At 40.0% G+C, this 15067-nt stretch overlaps 1 protein-coding gene across 1 annotated transcript in view; it reads right to left on the bottom strand.

The window, feature by feature from the left end:
• ATP7B (ATPase copper transporting beta) overlaps nt 1-13983 on the bottom strand; it is a 55600-nt gene extending 41617 nt beyond the window's left edge. Inside the window, exon 1 of the mRNA XM_033104917.1 lies at nt 12969-13983. Within this exon, the coding sequence (XP_032960808.1) occupies nt 12969-13205 (237 nt within the window). The 5' untranslated portion in view covers nt 13206-13983. The remainder of the gene's footprint in view (nt 1-12968) is intronic.
• Between the last annotated feature and the right edge of the window lie 1084 nt (nt 13984-15067).

Genomic DNA, 15067 nt, shown 5'->3' with positions numbered 1-15067 from the left:
CTATAAGGACATTACAGCTGACCCTTGAACAACTCAGGGGTTAGGGGCACCAACGCCTATGCAGTCAAATATCTGTGTATAACTTTGACTCTGTAAGAACTTAATTACACTCAGCCCTCCGCATCCATGGATGTAAAAGTTGGTCCTTGGGGGCTGGCCTGGTGGCTCAGGCAGTTAGAGCTCCGTGCTCCTAACTCCGAAGGCTGCCGGTTTGATTCCCACATGGGCCAGTGGGCTCTCAACCACAAGGTTGCCAGTTCAATTCCTTGAGTCCCACAAGGGATGGTGGGCTCCACCCCCTGCAACTAAGATTGAACACGGCACCTTGAGCTGAGCTGCTGCTGAGCTCCTGGATGGCTCAGTTGGTTGGAGAACGTCCTCTCAACCACAAGGTTGCCGGTTCAACTCCCACAAGGGATGGTGGGCTGCGCCCCCTGCAACTAGCAACAGCTTCTGAACCTTGAGTTGAGCTACGCCCTCCACAACTAAGACTGAAAGGACAACAACTTGAAGCTGAACAGCACCCTCCACAACTAAGATTGAAAGGACAACAACTTGACTTGACTTGGAAAAAAGGCCTGGAAATACACACTGTTCCCCAATAAAGTCCTGTACCCCTTCCCCAGTAAAAATCTTTAAAAAAAAAAAAAAGTTGGTCCTTGAACAACACAGGTTTGAACCACTTATCTGTGTTGTTCAAGGGTCAACTGTATTTATCAAATGAAAGGTTCAGATGGGTTCCTTTTAGCTCTGACATTCTGTGATTCTGAACCTAGAAATCAACTTGCCCACCTTAGTGAAATGTTTCTCTTACTCAGAAGACATGGAGGCTTCCATAGGAAAGGAGGAGAGCATGACTCAACTTCCCAGCACAGAACAAGTATGGTAGGCCCATGACAGAGGCAGCAGCTCCTGGAGGGCCTAAGAGAGCCTCCCCGACCACTGGCTGATACCTGAAACCTACCCCACAGAATTTGGTCCTTTTAGCTCCAACTTTGGGGGCCCAGCTGCAATGCAAATACAAATATTAGGTAACACCTTAATTCTGTATCTCTTTCTAGGGGTGTCCGTCTCAATCTCTTAGCAGGGGTTAACTACCCTTAACAACCACAGACACATGTCCCAATGCAGACCTCCCAGGCCCCACGGGGTCAGACCAAGTGCCTGTTGAAAAAGGTCTGGAAGTAGGCTCCCTGAGCCTGGGGCCAAGAGGGGCAGAAGGGAAAAAGCTGGAAGAACAGGAAGTTAAGTGTAAGTTAAGTGTAACAAACAATGAACTCCTCAGTTCTATCTCCTCTGAGTGTCACTCCTGGGTATTCAGGACAGCTGTAGTCATTACAGAAAATTACAAGTGCATCACCAAATTAAACGGACCCATTTTCTTAATGTACCACAATACAAGTGTAATTTCCCGATTTCTCCTCATAATGATGTGGCCTCAGCCATTCTATTAACATGACATGATTTTCCTTTCACAGGGTCCCAGTCTCACCACCCTTTTAATTAGATACCAGTAATATTACATGTTTCAGAAATTTGGGAACAGGCCATATATATATATATGTGTGTGTATATATATATATATATATATATACACACACATATATATATACATATATATATATACATATATATATACACACATATATATACATATATATGTGTATATATATATATATGGTACATGATTTAAAAAAAAAGAAGCATGTCACTCTCCACATCTACACAATCCTACTTATCTCCAGTTATGAGGATTGATCTCCATATCCCCGTGCATAAAATGCCTGCCTTTCCAACTTTAGCTTTTGCGCAGCTTAACAAGATGAAAGGTCAAACAACTTTTAAAACAGAATGTAAATGTTTACTTGTATATCCACAAAGGAACTCATAAGCTAGTTTAAGATTAATTATTATAAAGAATTGTTTTTAAAAATATTCATTATATAGCTTTTCCTAAAATAGTATAGAAAAAAGGGAATAATTACTAAGTAATTTATGGGTTAGCAACTCAAAAGAGTTTATTGAATTCAATAAATAAACTGAATTTATCTATGGTATAAATATGGAAATGGTATGACATGGCATAACAGTATTAATGGACAACTGGGAAATCTAAAGCCACTTCAGAAACCTAGCTGGAAAAATATAAATTTGGAACCTATATATCAAAAGTCATTTCAGATAGATTAAAAGACTTAAAAAAAAAGCAAAATAATAAAAATACTAGAAGAAAACACAGGAGAATATCTATTATAATCTGAGTGGGGAAAGCCTATATATGACAAAACAAAAACAAGAAAATCCAGAAGCTATAAAATATAAAAGACTGATAAACAAGTATCTAACCACAGTAAGAGAAAAAAATTGCTCAGATCAAGGCAGATGATAAATAAGAAGTGAGGGGAAAAACAGATTTGCTTCACATTAAGCAAACTAAAAACTAATTTAATATATAATGAGCTCCCCCAAATAAGAAAAAGGGTAACAAAGAAAAAGAAGCAATTCATCAAAGAGGAAATGCAAACGGCTTTTCAATATATGAAAAACTATTAAAGGAGAAATGTAACATTCCAACTTCACTGTGGCACAGTTTTCACCACTCAGGTTGGCACCCATCAACTGGATCCCCAGAGCTGGTGGAGCTGTCACTTCTCTGGAGGACAACTTGGCAATGCCTATTAAAATTCCAAGTTCATATATTGTTTGACCCAGCAACTCTATATCTAAGAATTTAGCCAATAAATAAGTATGTTTATGTGCAAAAGGAAGCATGCAACAAAGGACTGCAAAAACCATAAATGTCCACCTATTAGAGGATGATTAATTAAATTACTGCACAGCCATACAATGGAATACTAGCCAGCTCTTAAAAAGAATGAGGCAACCCTATAAACGCTGAAATAGACTGATATCAATATATCATACAGTGACAAAAACAAGGCAGAAAATATATAGGGTTTCAGTTACCTGTGGCTGCATGACAAACCAAATCTAGTGACTTATAACGAATGCTCACATTTTTCAATTTGGACAGGGCTCAGAAGGGAAAGCTTGTCTCTGCTCCACACAGCATCACCTGGAATGGTCTGAATGGGGCTGGAAGGTTCCACTTCCAAGATGGTTCAGTCACCACATGGCTGACAAGCTAATGTCTGCAGCTGTCTGGAAGCTGTTGGCAGGGACCTCAGTTCTCTTCCAGTGTAGCCTCTCTACTGACTAGGCTGGGTACCTCACAATTGGTGGTTTCTGGGTTCTGACAGAAGTGTCACAATAGCGAGCATTCTCAGAGAACAGGTCCCAATGTATAAGCACTTATCAGGCCTGTCTCTGCATCACACTTGCTCGTTCACCATTGGCCAAAGCCAGTCACATGGCCAAGCCTAGTCCATATGGGAAGGAATTACATAAGGGCTTAAGTTCACTGGGAGGGCCACCAAACTAAGTCTATCACAGTATGCTAGCATTATTTATGTGAGAAAAAGACTATTATATACATAGATGCTTGTCTATGCATGGGTTATCTCTGGGAAAATACGTAAGAAACTGGTATAGAGCTTGAGGAGGAGTGGGCAGCTGAAGGGTAAGGTGGCTTGGGTACAGGAGTGACAAAGCAGAGTTACAGGTACTTTCCACTGTACAGTTTATAGTACAATGCACATGTGTTACCAAATTTTAAAAAATAATTTGAAAATGAAAATAAAATAACATGAGCATAAAGGAGATCCAGAACAGTGATTTGATTGTAATTGGTATAAATTAAATATTTGTTTAACTGAAAAAAATGAAGGAAAAACTAAGACGACATCCAAGGACATTCACTTCAATATAGTATCTTAGTAGTAAAAAGAAATTGCCTCCTTGTTATAAGACATGACCCTCAATCACCCGGTCTGTTGGAAAAATAAATCCCCAGTGATTCACTCCCCAACTTACTGTTCTTGGTCCTAGGTCTAGTTACAACTCACCAAACCCCAAATGACAATGCTGCTCTTAATCCCTGGATTACTGATTCTATGTTCCTACCAAAAGGGTTTGCAGAAGTATTTGTTTGTAGCAAACAATACTCAGAGGCCCCCTTACAGACAGGCAGGTTTCTAAGGACAAGCAGTTAAGGAGAACAAAGCTTTGCAAATAACACAACTTTATGAAACACCAGAGTACCTGTTGGTTTACAAGCAATCTCATAACAGTTGCTGGGTGTTTGGATATACACACGTGGGGTGTGTGTGTGTGTGTGTGTGTGTGTGTGTGTGTGTGTATGCTTTTAATTCCATTCCTCAAGACAATCTTTGGTGGAGGGAAAAACTCTCATCTAATGAGTTCAAATCAACAAATAAGTTTAGGGTTAAGGGCTCATCAAGCAATCATAGACATTGGAGAGTGGGCCCAGGGTACATATTATGTGTCCAGGGAAAACCTTGGGGAAGCCCTAGTGTTATCTAATTCCTACTAAATGATATATATACTCCTGAGGACAAACATGCAGGCCCAACAGCAGGTTGGGGAAAGACGTTTGCTAGCTCTTGAATTTTAATAAACTATGAATATGACAGGCATCAGGATTAGAAGAAACTGGAAACACAGGAGGAGAGGGGCATTTCACAATCGGGGATCCACAATGAACTCTTTGCTACCTCTCTAGGCACCCAGGTCATATGGAATTTGCTGAGTGCCAGGGTTTACTAAAAAAAAAAAAAAAAAAAAAAAAAAAAAAAAAAAAATCTAATGGAATATAAAGTGTTGATTTACCAAGGCTCAGCCAGGAAAGGAAAATAAGACCATCACATGGGCCAATTAGTGTGAAAAAATTGGAAATGGGGTGGCATGTTTTGGTGAAAAGCTTCAAAGCCAGACTGAAATTGAAACGCCCAGAAATGACATACCTTGCAGAAAATGACACAAATCAAAGAGCAACACTACCACGTGCACAATGGAAGGCCCAGTAGCCACTGCTGAGGTCGCTCTGTTACACCTGGATCCCATCATCCTTAAATAGGACACTGCTCGACCACTTATCTTGGAGACTTCTTACTTGAAGGGTGCATAACAAACACCATTAACAACTTATAGGCCAAAACGTTATGCAAGTATGCAACTTTTCCAATACATAACCTCCACCCCATACAACTCTATATTCCTGAACTTTCAGAATTCAAAATACAGAAAATCCTGATTTTTTCACATGTACACAGACCCAATAATAGCAAATAGTTAACGATTCTCAGTGTTATTTTATGAGGATTGCATTTTATATCCCTAATACTGAAAATAATTCTCTAAGTCGGTATTCTTATCACCATTTTACTGTTGAAACGGACTTGGAGGTTTATCCAAGGCTATAATCAATTTAAATAACAGAGCTGGGATTTAAATCCAGCTCAAAAGTCTAGCAGGCTGTATTTTTTTAAAACAGCTTCTAAGGTTACTCTTGCTTTTTAGTCATATTAATTGTAGAAGAGACTACAATGCAGAGAAGCAAATGAAGGAAACAGAAAAACAGCCAGTGCAGTGGGGAGGCCAGGGTGCGGCCAGAACCATTGGGCCTGGCAGCCTGAGCCTGAGCTTGGCCTTCCTCCCTCAGGACCTGTCACCTCCAGCTAGCTGTCTCAGGCACTTCAGAAAAACTACAGCTGAACACGGACATTGGCTCTGCTTTCTTCAATAGTCCTAATCCTAATTCTAAGTACACGCAAGGCAACCACAGTAGGTGGCACAAGCAGAGGCAGCAACGGTTCCACGACCTTGTACGTTCTCCTGAATACATGGTGTGTGACTGAGTCACTGCCTGGCTCTGTCCTCATCTGAGAATTCTGTGGATGCCACAGATTCATAGGGGAGGGAGGGTCAGAAGAGACTGCTTGAAAAGATCCCACTCAAACCACCCGAAGCAGATGGGTGTCAGTCTCTAAAACTCTCAATGAGAACAATCAATGCCCCCATGTTAAACCTCTATGTGTGCCGATTTACAGGAGTATACACATATGTATTAACTCCTAAATTGAGGTTATCTATGGGTAAATTATGCAATTCTGATTTTTTACTATCTGTCTATATTTTCCAATTTTTAAAATTTAAATTAATAAAGCAAACAAGTATTACTTTCCTACAACATGGTTTTTCAGTTTCTCTAAGGCAAGAAAGAAAATGTTTTGTTAAACCACACTAACATAAGCAACAACATTAATCATTGTGATAAAGAGGACAACGAGCTGATGATATAATTGCACGTGGCTCTTTATCCGCTCAAGAACACTTTCATGTATTTCTGTTAAAATATGTATTTCATTTCTTACTTGTGAATTTCTTGAGAGGATGTCTGCTAGTCTTGAGTATGAATCCCGGCCTTGTCGGAGTGAATCCAAGCCTTAGTTTTCTTAGGTATAAAACATAATAATAATTCCCTACCTACAGTTTTGCAAGGAGGCCTAAAAGCTAAAAGTCTAACATCATTAATGTTTGAAAATGAATGACTATGAAGACAAACATGGCCTCATCTGATCTTCGAAAGCGGCCCAGGAAGGTATGAAGAACATGTTCTTCATCAATAAAATAGTGGAAAATAAGTTAATCATTAAAAATAGGGTACATATTCCCCCACCTCCACGTTAACCCCTTCAAACTAGCCTTTAACATTGTTTCGCAAAGGTCCAGAAAGAACTTCCAATGATAATTATTTAAATTTTACCTACTGAAAAAACAAACTAACCAAAACAGGCATTAACTCAAACGCTGATGCCTGACTACTAGCCGGGCTGTGTGTGGGACAACCTGATCTCTATCCTCCAGGGCCACCCCTAGGCCTGGTGCTGACTGTGCACTTTCTGGGAAATTCCATACAAATGACCATCTATGGCTTGTTTCCTTCTCTTGACACAGAAGAAAAAATATTAACCCATACTGAGAAATTGGAAGCAGTACACCTATTATTTGCCCAGAAAGAAAAAGTGAATAAAATTAACAACAAAATTAACAAATCTAGATGCATACATACGTACAACATATGGTGTTATCTACATACAACAACATAAAACTTAGAAATTCACAACTATAAGACCTCTCCAAGAAGCACTTCACAATATTACCTCAGAAAACCCGTTCACTATCTCATTCCACACAGCTTTAGTATCAACCATTTCAGAGAATTCTGTTGCTTTTAACATGTATTGTAACAATTATTCCATCAGGCTTTTATCAACCAACACTTTTTTCTGCTTCAGAATTTTCTCTGATAACACTCCGTATTTCAAGGCTCTCCCAAACAACAACAAAAAAAATTTAAATAACAAGCCTGTCACTATCAAACAACTGTCAGTACCTTGGAATATGTTCTTACATTTGAATGAAATAGTTTAAGTCAGAACCATAAGATCATAATCCCCTTATGTCATTTCTCAGAATTATAATAAGATTATGAAAAAAAAAGACCTACATTAGATATGTACAATATTATCACTGGTTAGAAGAAATGTGACACCAAAAATTTTAAGTTAATTCAGATATCTACATTATATGATGGAAGTCAATGAATTTGGGATTATTTTTGTTGTTAATTATTATTATTGATAAACTGAATATGGATGTCAGATTTGATGAAATAATGTAGGTAGTATTTTATTTTATCACACAAATGCACACTATTGTGGCTAAAGAGTGTAGTGATTTCTGCCTAGAATTACAGGTATGACCAGATATACATACCAAATGTTTATAACTTATGCTACTCTATAAATGCATGATAAGAAGTTGCTACATAAAATAATCCTCAGAAAAAGAAACATAAGTGGTTGATAAACTTTATAAAAATAATAACAACATATGGTCAACTAATTTTGACAAGGGAGCCAAGAATACTTAGTGAAGAAAAAACAATCTCTTCAATAACTGGGGCTGGGAAAACTGGATATTACATGTAAAAGAATGAAACTAGACCCCTATCTTATACCATTTACAAAAATTAACTTTTATGATTTAAAGACTTAAATGTAAGACTAGAAACCATAAAACTCCTAGAAGAAAACCAAAAAAAAGCTCCTTGACATGGGTCTTGGCAATGATTTTTTTTGGATGTGACACCTAAAGTACAATCAACAAAATAAAAAATAAACAGGTGGGACTACATCAAACTAAAAAGCTTTTGCACAGCAAAAGAAACAATCAACAAAATGAAGACAATCTACAAATGGGAAAAATATTTACAAACCATATATATAACAAGCGTTTAATATACAAAATACATAAAGAATTCATACAACTCAATACCAAAAAAAAAAAAAGCAAATAATACAATTGAAAAATGGACAGAGCAACTGAATAGACATTTTTCCAAAGACATACAAATGGCCAACAGGTCCGTGTTAAAGATGCTCAACATCACTGATCATCAGGGAAATGCAAATCAAAACAACAATGAAATATCACCTTATACCTGTTAGAATGGCTATTATCAAGAAGACAAGAGATAACAAATGCTAGTGAAGATGTGGAGAAAAGAGAACCCTGGTGCACTGCTGGTGGGATTGTAAATTGGTACAGCCACTATGGAACACAGTATGGAGGTTCCTCAGAAAATTAAAAATAGAACTACCATACAACCAAGCAATCCCACTTCTGGTTATTTACCTGTAGGAAATGAAAACACTGTTTAAGAGATATCTGCACCCCCATGTTCATTACAGCCTTATTTACAAAAGCCAAAACATGAAAACAATGTAAGTGTCCATCGATGGATGAAAGGCTAAAGAAAATATGACACACACATGAATATTATTCATCCATGAAAAAGAAGGAAATTCTGACATTTCCAACAATGATGAACCTTGAGGGCATTATGCTAAATGAAATAAGTCAGACAAAGAAAAATACTGTGCTATCTCAGTTTTATGTAGAATCTAAAAGAAAAAGAAGAAAGAAAAAACTAAACTCATGGGAAAAAAAAAAAAAGATAAAATTTGTGGTTACCAGAGGAAGGTGGTAGGGGGAGGCAGAACTGAATGAAGGTGGTCAAAAAATAGAAATCTCCAGTTATAAGGTAAGTAAGTAGTAAGGATGTAGTGTACAACATGAGGCCTATAGTTAACACCATTACAAGGTATATATGAAAGTTGTTAAGAAAATAAATCCTGAGAGTCTTCATCATAAGGAAAAAAAAACACTTTTTTGGGTTTGTGGGGTGTTTTTGTATTTATATGAGATGATGGATGTTCACTAAACTTACTTTAATCATTTCATAATAAGTCAAGTCGTTATGCTGTATACCTTAAACTTAAATAGTACTGTATGTCAACTGTATCTCAAAAAACGGGGTGGGGGTGAGTAAATGAGAAGGAAAATCAGATACTACTTTTCACCCAATAGGCAGGCAAAATTTATGTTGGATGATACAGTAAGTAAGCATGTAGGGAAAAATAATTCTCAACCACTGTTTGTAGAAAAATATATTTGTACAGCCTTTTTGGGGAACAATTAAGCACTACCTATCAAAATTTTAAATGCCCATTGCCTTTATCCCAGTAATTCCACTTCTGGGAATTTCATCATATATACAATTACACGAGAAGGTTCATTGTTACATTTGGACAGTGAAAACCTGAAAATCATCTAAATATTGTTCTGTAGAAAACTGGCCATGTAAAGTATCCATCCAACAGAATTTTATGCAGTGGTTTAAAAAAATATGGGAATTTACACGTATGGACACGGAAAGACATCTATGACAGATTAAAGGGGAAAAAAGGTACAGAACTGTATGAGTACACAGTATACCCTACTTGTCTAGAGGGGAAACAAATCCACACTTCTATATTCTGTTATCGATGTTTATATCCAGCAGATACTAATTTCAGAGAAAATTAAACAAATACAGTAAGTTCTTTAGAAAAGCAAATATTGTAGTGGTGCTGCTGCTGATTCCATGACAATGGGTCGTGACTTCTTTAAGTGACTAGATCACCCCACTACGTATAATTTTTTTCCCCTTTACTTTAGCAGGAATAGATTTACCTGTGCCAGGTAGGTCATCTTGATTTCATCTAGGCAAAAATAAAATCCTACCTGACCACCCCTTACCCAACATACAATTCTGTATCTTACCTTCTAAAACAGTTAAGTCTACAACCTAACAATATAAATCCACTTCCTGTTTATTTGTTCACTCATTCAACAGCTTGATTACTGCGGACTGATATACTCTCAGAGACAGGCTAGAAAGACAAATAAAAACAGCCACCGGGCGTGGTCGGTTAGCTCAGTTGGTTAGAGCATGGTGTTCTTAACAACAAGGTTGCCGGTTCGGTCCCCACATGGGCCACTGTGAGCTGCGCCCTCCACAACTACGTTGAAACAACTACTTTACTTGGAGCTGATGGGTCCCAGAAAAACACACTTAAATAAATAAAAGTTTTTAAAAAACAGTCGCCAAAGCAGTCAGTAGGACCACGGGTAAGGCGTCTTGGGCAGTTGCTTCTAGGAGGAAAGGGAAATTCTACACTCTCCAATTGTAACAAATCCCCAGTCACCTCTACCCCACCCACTCTGAGAGGCAAGAGTGGTGCCTTTCCACTCCATTGTCCTGGGCCTGAGAGAAACCATGGCTCAGGGGGCAGGCCAGGTACTAAGGCCCCTGCATTCTAGTCTTTGGTTAGCTCGCTCCAGTTGGGAGAGGTAGGTAACTGTCTAGGACCCTCACCAGACTGAGCCCAACCTGCTGAGCCTGCTAATAATACACAGGGGAAGACAGAGAGGCCCTCTCCAGACCTCATTTTTTTTAACAGTTATGCCTTAAAAGACATTTCTCCCCCTCTGCCGGTCCAAAACACAGAAGCAACTTACAGCTTGCTCAACATCATGATCTCAATCTAAATTGTGCTGCATAAGCCATGTAAAATACAAGCACACAAAGCCATTCACCACAACCACAAGTTTGAAATGTGCTATTCATAGAAGCTACCTGCATCTTGTGTGTGACACAGCACCTGCAAGCTAACTTTCCATTCACGATAAATTAGTAGCTCTCCAATACTCAGATATTTTCAAAACTATCTCACCCAGTATATTGAATAATACCTCCACGTCCCAATAGAAACGCAAGGGTCTTGTTGTCAGACAGACCTAGGATTCCATTCTTCCAACAAACTACCTAAACTGTCTATCTCAGCTTTCTGTCTGCTAAAGGGGGACGATGATATTTAAACGAAGTGACGTTAGCAAGGTCCCTTCCATGAACCAAGTACTAAATAAGTGAACGCTCAAGTAGATCCAAAGATTGATTGATAACAGACTTTGAGTCAATACATTAACAGTGAACAAGAACTCAATTGTAATTGACTTGTAATTTGGCTTTTATCATCATAACCAGCCACTACAAACTTCCGCCATTTGAGGATAATTAACTTAAATTCTTTCTAAAAATAATCCTAAATTTAAAAGTGGGATTGTAATGAAAACTGATGATATTGATGTCTGTGTGTATATAACTGTCCACAAAATATTAAGTAAAAAACACAGGGCATACAATACTAGGTATGACCTGATCCTATATTTGTAAAACAAAAAAATAAACTCACATATGCTTACCCGTATTCTTATTTGTAGTGGGAAAACGGTTGGGGCATTAGGTTGCTTTCAATTTCTTCTTTATACTTTTCTACAGTCTCCTTGCCTCATCTTAAATTTGTTTTGTATAATGAGCATCTGTTACTTTTATAATTAAAAAAAAAGATAAAACTGTGCTCAGACAGAGTAATTGGCTGACATAGTTCTACCAGATATTCACAGAGCACCAAACATATCTCCGAGGCGGGAATTCTATTGAAAATCATAATTGTGGTAGAAGCAATGCCATTTTGCATTTATTTGGCACTCTACAAAGTGTTTTCACAATTCTATGACGCAGGACTTATCCACTTGGCAATGAGGAATCTGAAGGTCAAGGCGACCAAGATTCACCTGTCAGGTCCCAAGCCAGGCAAGGGCAGAGCACGCGACCACAGCTGCCACAGCCCCTACCTGGCCAGCTTCCAACTGCACCCCGAAGTCATGTGAGGTTAGTACTGGCCATTAAAAATCATCAGAATACTTCACGTTCAAATACCTCAGACAGGCTGGATTTCGTAAGACAGAAGTTTGAACATTTTAAAGACATGCTCTCCAGCATTTTCCAAAAATTTTTTTTAGTATTTTGCTATCTTAATACACTCAGCTAAAAATATAAAAGCTGACCGTGAACTGCATAAACGCACATTCAATAAATCTCTTTCAACATATGTAAATCTCTTGCATAGTACATTTCAAAAATCTCCGTTCGCAAAATTTCCTTTAGTTTGGGGGTCTTTTTGAAAATTAACACTAGAAGAAACAAAAGTATCTCCTAAAGGGGCAGAGTCCTTACAAAAAGCTTTCCTTTGTATCTAACTAGTATTTTTTTTTCACTATGTATCTAACTAGTAATTTTTTTTTGTTTTCCCCTACCTATCCCAATGAAAGACTCCCTACAGACCACCAATCCCACCTGAAATTCCTACTAAAAAGGCACCATTTTCACAAAACGCTATACTGCCTTACTTTTGAAGTTACCAGACCTTTGGGTTAACAAAACTTTCATTTGCTTAAGAAAAGCAGTTTCATTTTGCAGCAACATTTTCAAAATGTTTATTGAGTTGAAATGTGGAGGTTAACAAAATAAGGTACACATTTTAAAAAAAAGATCCATTTTTGTCTGATTTGCATTTTAGAAAACTTTTGCTCTACAAAGGCTTATAAAATATCCTGAAAAGAAAAAGCAATAAAACCCAAGATTTATCCATCACAAACTTAATCTCTGGAGAATTCACCTTGACTCCTGGCTCAGTGCTATATTCATACTCTTACTCCCCACCCCAGACGCCCCCTATGTAAGACATGGTGGAAACTTCCATCTATAAACCGGATCCAACCCCCTCTTGGCTTTTTAGCCCTTCTGCAATCACACTGACCTGATTGGAACTGATTTCTCCTGTTCCATTCAAAACCTTCTGGGAAAATTCTCCCTCCGGTGATGGGGGAGAGCCTTCCTCCAGCGAAGGTGCTGGCCTGCTGGAGGCCCTGGCCCCAGGGCTCTTCCTGAAGGACCAGCGCTGGTAGACAGACAGCAGGGTCACCTGGGAGTCGCACAAAGTCGCCAGGAAGGACTGCTCAGGGCTCCTGCGTGTCTCTCCCCCGGCTTTCTCCATGGCTGCTCCAGTCACACCTTCACCCCTGCTAAAGCAGTTCACCTTCACCAGGCTACTTGGTCAACAAAGAAGGGAATGCTTAAAGTGTCCTCCTGACTAGCAGGGGGAAGGCATCTTCTGTGCTCAGTCCTACAGGTTCCCCTCTGCTCCTGAGCCCGCCGGGGAAAGGCTGCTGCCGAGTCTTCAGGCTGGCAGCAAGCTTCAGGAGCTCAGGCAGACTGCACACCGCTGTATGTACATTTGCTCTTGTTTGTCTACACCCTTCTAACCAATTGCCACCCTCTCCCTCATCACACTGCATTCGGCACTGGGAGTCTTTGCACGCAGCCCGCACACGCCCTCACCCAGGGCTGCCAGGACACCTGGAGGCAAGCAGAAGAGCCCAGCACAATCATCTCCTGGAGCTGAGCGAGGTTTCCTTTTGGCCACGTGCACTCCCAGAAATGCAGCCTGGAGGCAGCGGAGAAACATTGCTTTTTATCACCAAACTTTGAGCATTTTCTTGGAATAACTTCAGCTGCCTCTTCCATTGCTCCAATGCTGGTGGTGTGCTGAGCACTAAGGGAGAGAAGTATTTCCCAGGCAACAGGACTTGAATTTTCAAGAAGGTGTAAGAAAGTTCCATGCTTCCTGCAGCTTTGTTTCCCCTTGGACCAACGGTTTGACTCAGTAAGAACTGACTGCAGAAACTCACTGGATAACAAGGCTTATCCGTGTTTCATAGGTGGCAGAACAGCCAGGAACGAACAACGCACGATTCAGGCTTCTCAGCTACTCACTGTTCCACAGGAGGATTAAGAGGAGGAGACACAAGACAGCGTGATAATCCCGGCAGCCTCCTGCTCCATAGGCAGCACTGCCTCCTTTCCCACCCCCACCCCTACACAGACCAGGGGAAAAAGGTGACCTGGTCCACCCACGGGAGGAACAGCTCAGCCAGTCCGTAACCTGGGCAACACCTCCTGGGGCAAGTTCCTGGGGGTGTCTGCACTACACTGCGGATTGCCTCAAGTTGGTTGGTAAACAGTCACTCAGTCCTGCATTACTCTCCCCCTCCCACCCCCGCAACAATGTGCTGCAGGGGCATGTGGGTGTCACAGGGCTGTGCACCCAGTGAGGACACATCCATTGTGCTCAAAGTCACTGAGCATTCTGCCTCTTTACGGGTTGCCCACAACGACCCTTGCTCCCCGTTAAAACTGCCCTCACTGCCTCCGAGAACTCCTCACCAAGAGATCTGCTCTCCTTGAGCGCCCCACGGGCCCATTCACCACAGGCCCCTGGAGACTGTCATTCTTCTGCCTCTCATTTACTCTGTGGGGATATGACCACTTGTTTTCTCCCACTTCTGAAACACACTCAGGACAGCCAACTTCAAACTGTGCCTGGGTTGGCTTCCTATCTTCCATGTGCTCAGCCAAAAAAGAACCTGCCTCCATTTGCAAGAAATGCCATTCAAATCAGGGAGCTCCCCACCCCCAAAAAAGGATGTTTGATGCTGAGGGCCTTGGGCCCCAACCCCATGCAGAAGCCAGCAGAGATGAGCCTGGTATGTGTGTGATTTCTTTCTTGCAATCACTCAACTCTTGCTGGCTTACCCGTGGCCTTCCAGCTTCCTGACAGGACCTGTCAGGACCTATGGATGCTTGTTGACCACCTCACATTTCCTTTACAGGGCATCATAAGTGGCTTTTCCAGATACCTGAGGCTTATCTCTTTAAGCACCAGATTTAAAAAAAAAAAAAAAAAAGTTTTGTCATATTGGGTGGAAATCCTGCCCAAAGGTGTCATTTATCTTTCAGTTGCCTTTTAAAATATGAGTTACTATGCATGTTTCAACTTTTCCTTGGTGCTGTAAGATC

Source organism: Rhinolophus ferrumequinum, chromosome 4, assembly GCF_004115265.2.
Source record: "Rhinolophus ferrumequinum isolate MPI-CBG mRhiFer1 chromosome 4, mRhiFer1_v1.p, whole genome shotgun sequence".
NCBI classification, from domain to species: Eukaryota; Metazoa; Chordata; class Mammalia; order Chiroptera; family Rhinolophidae; genus Rhinolophus; species Rhinolophus ferrumequinum.
This window is presented reverse-complemented; position numbering and strand designations above follow the sequence as displayed.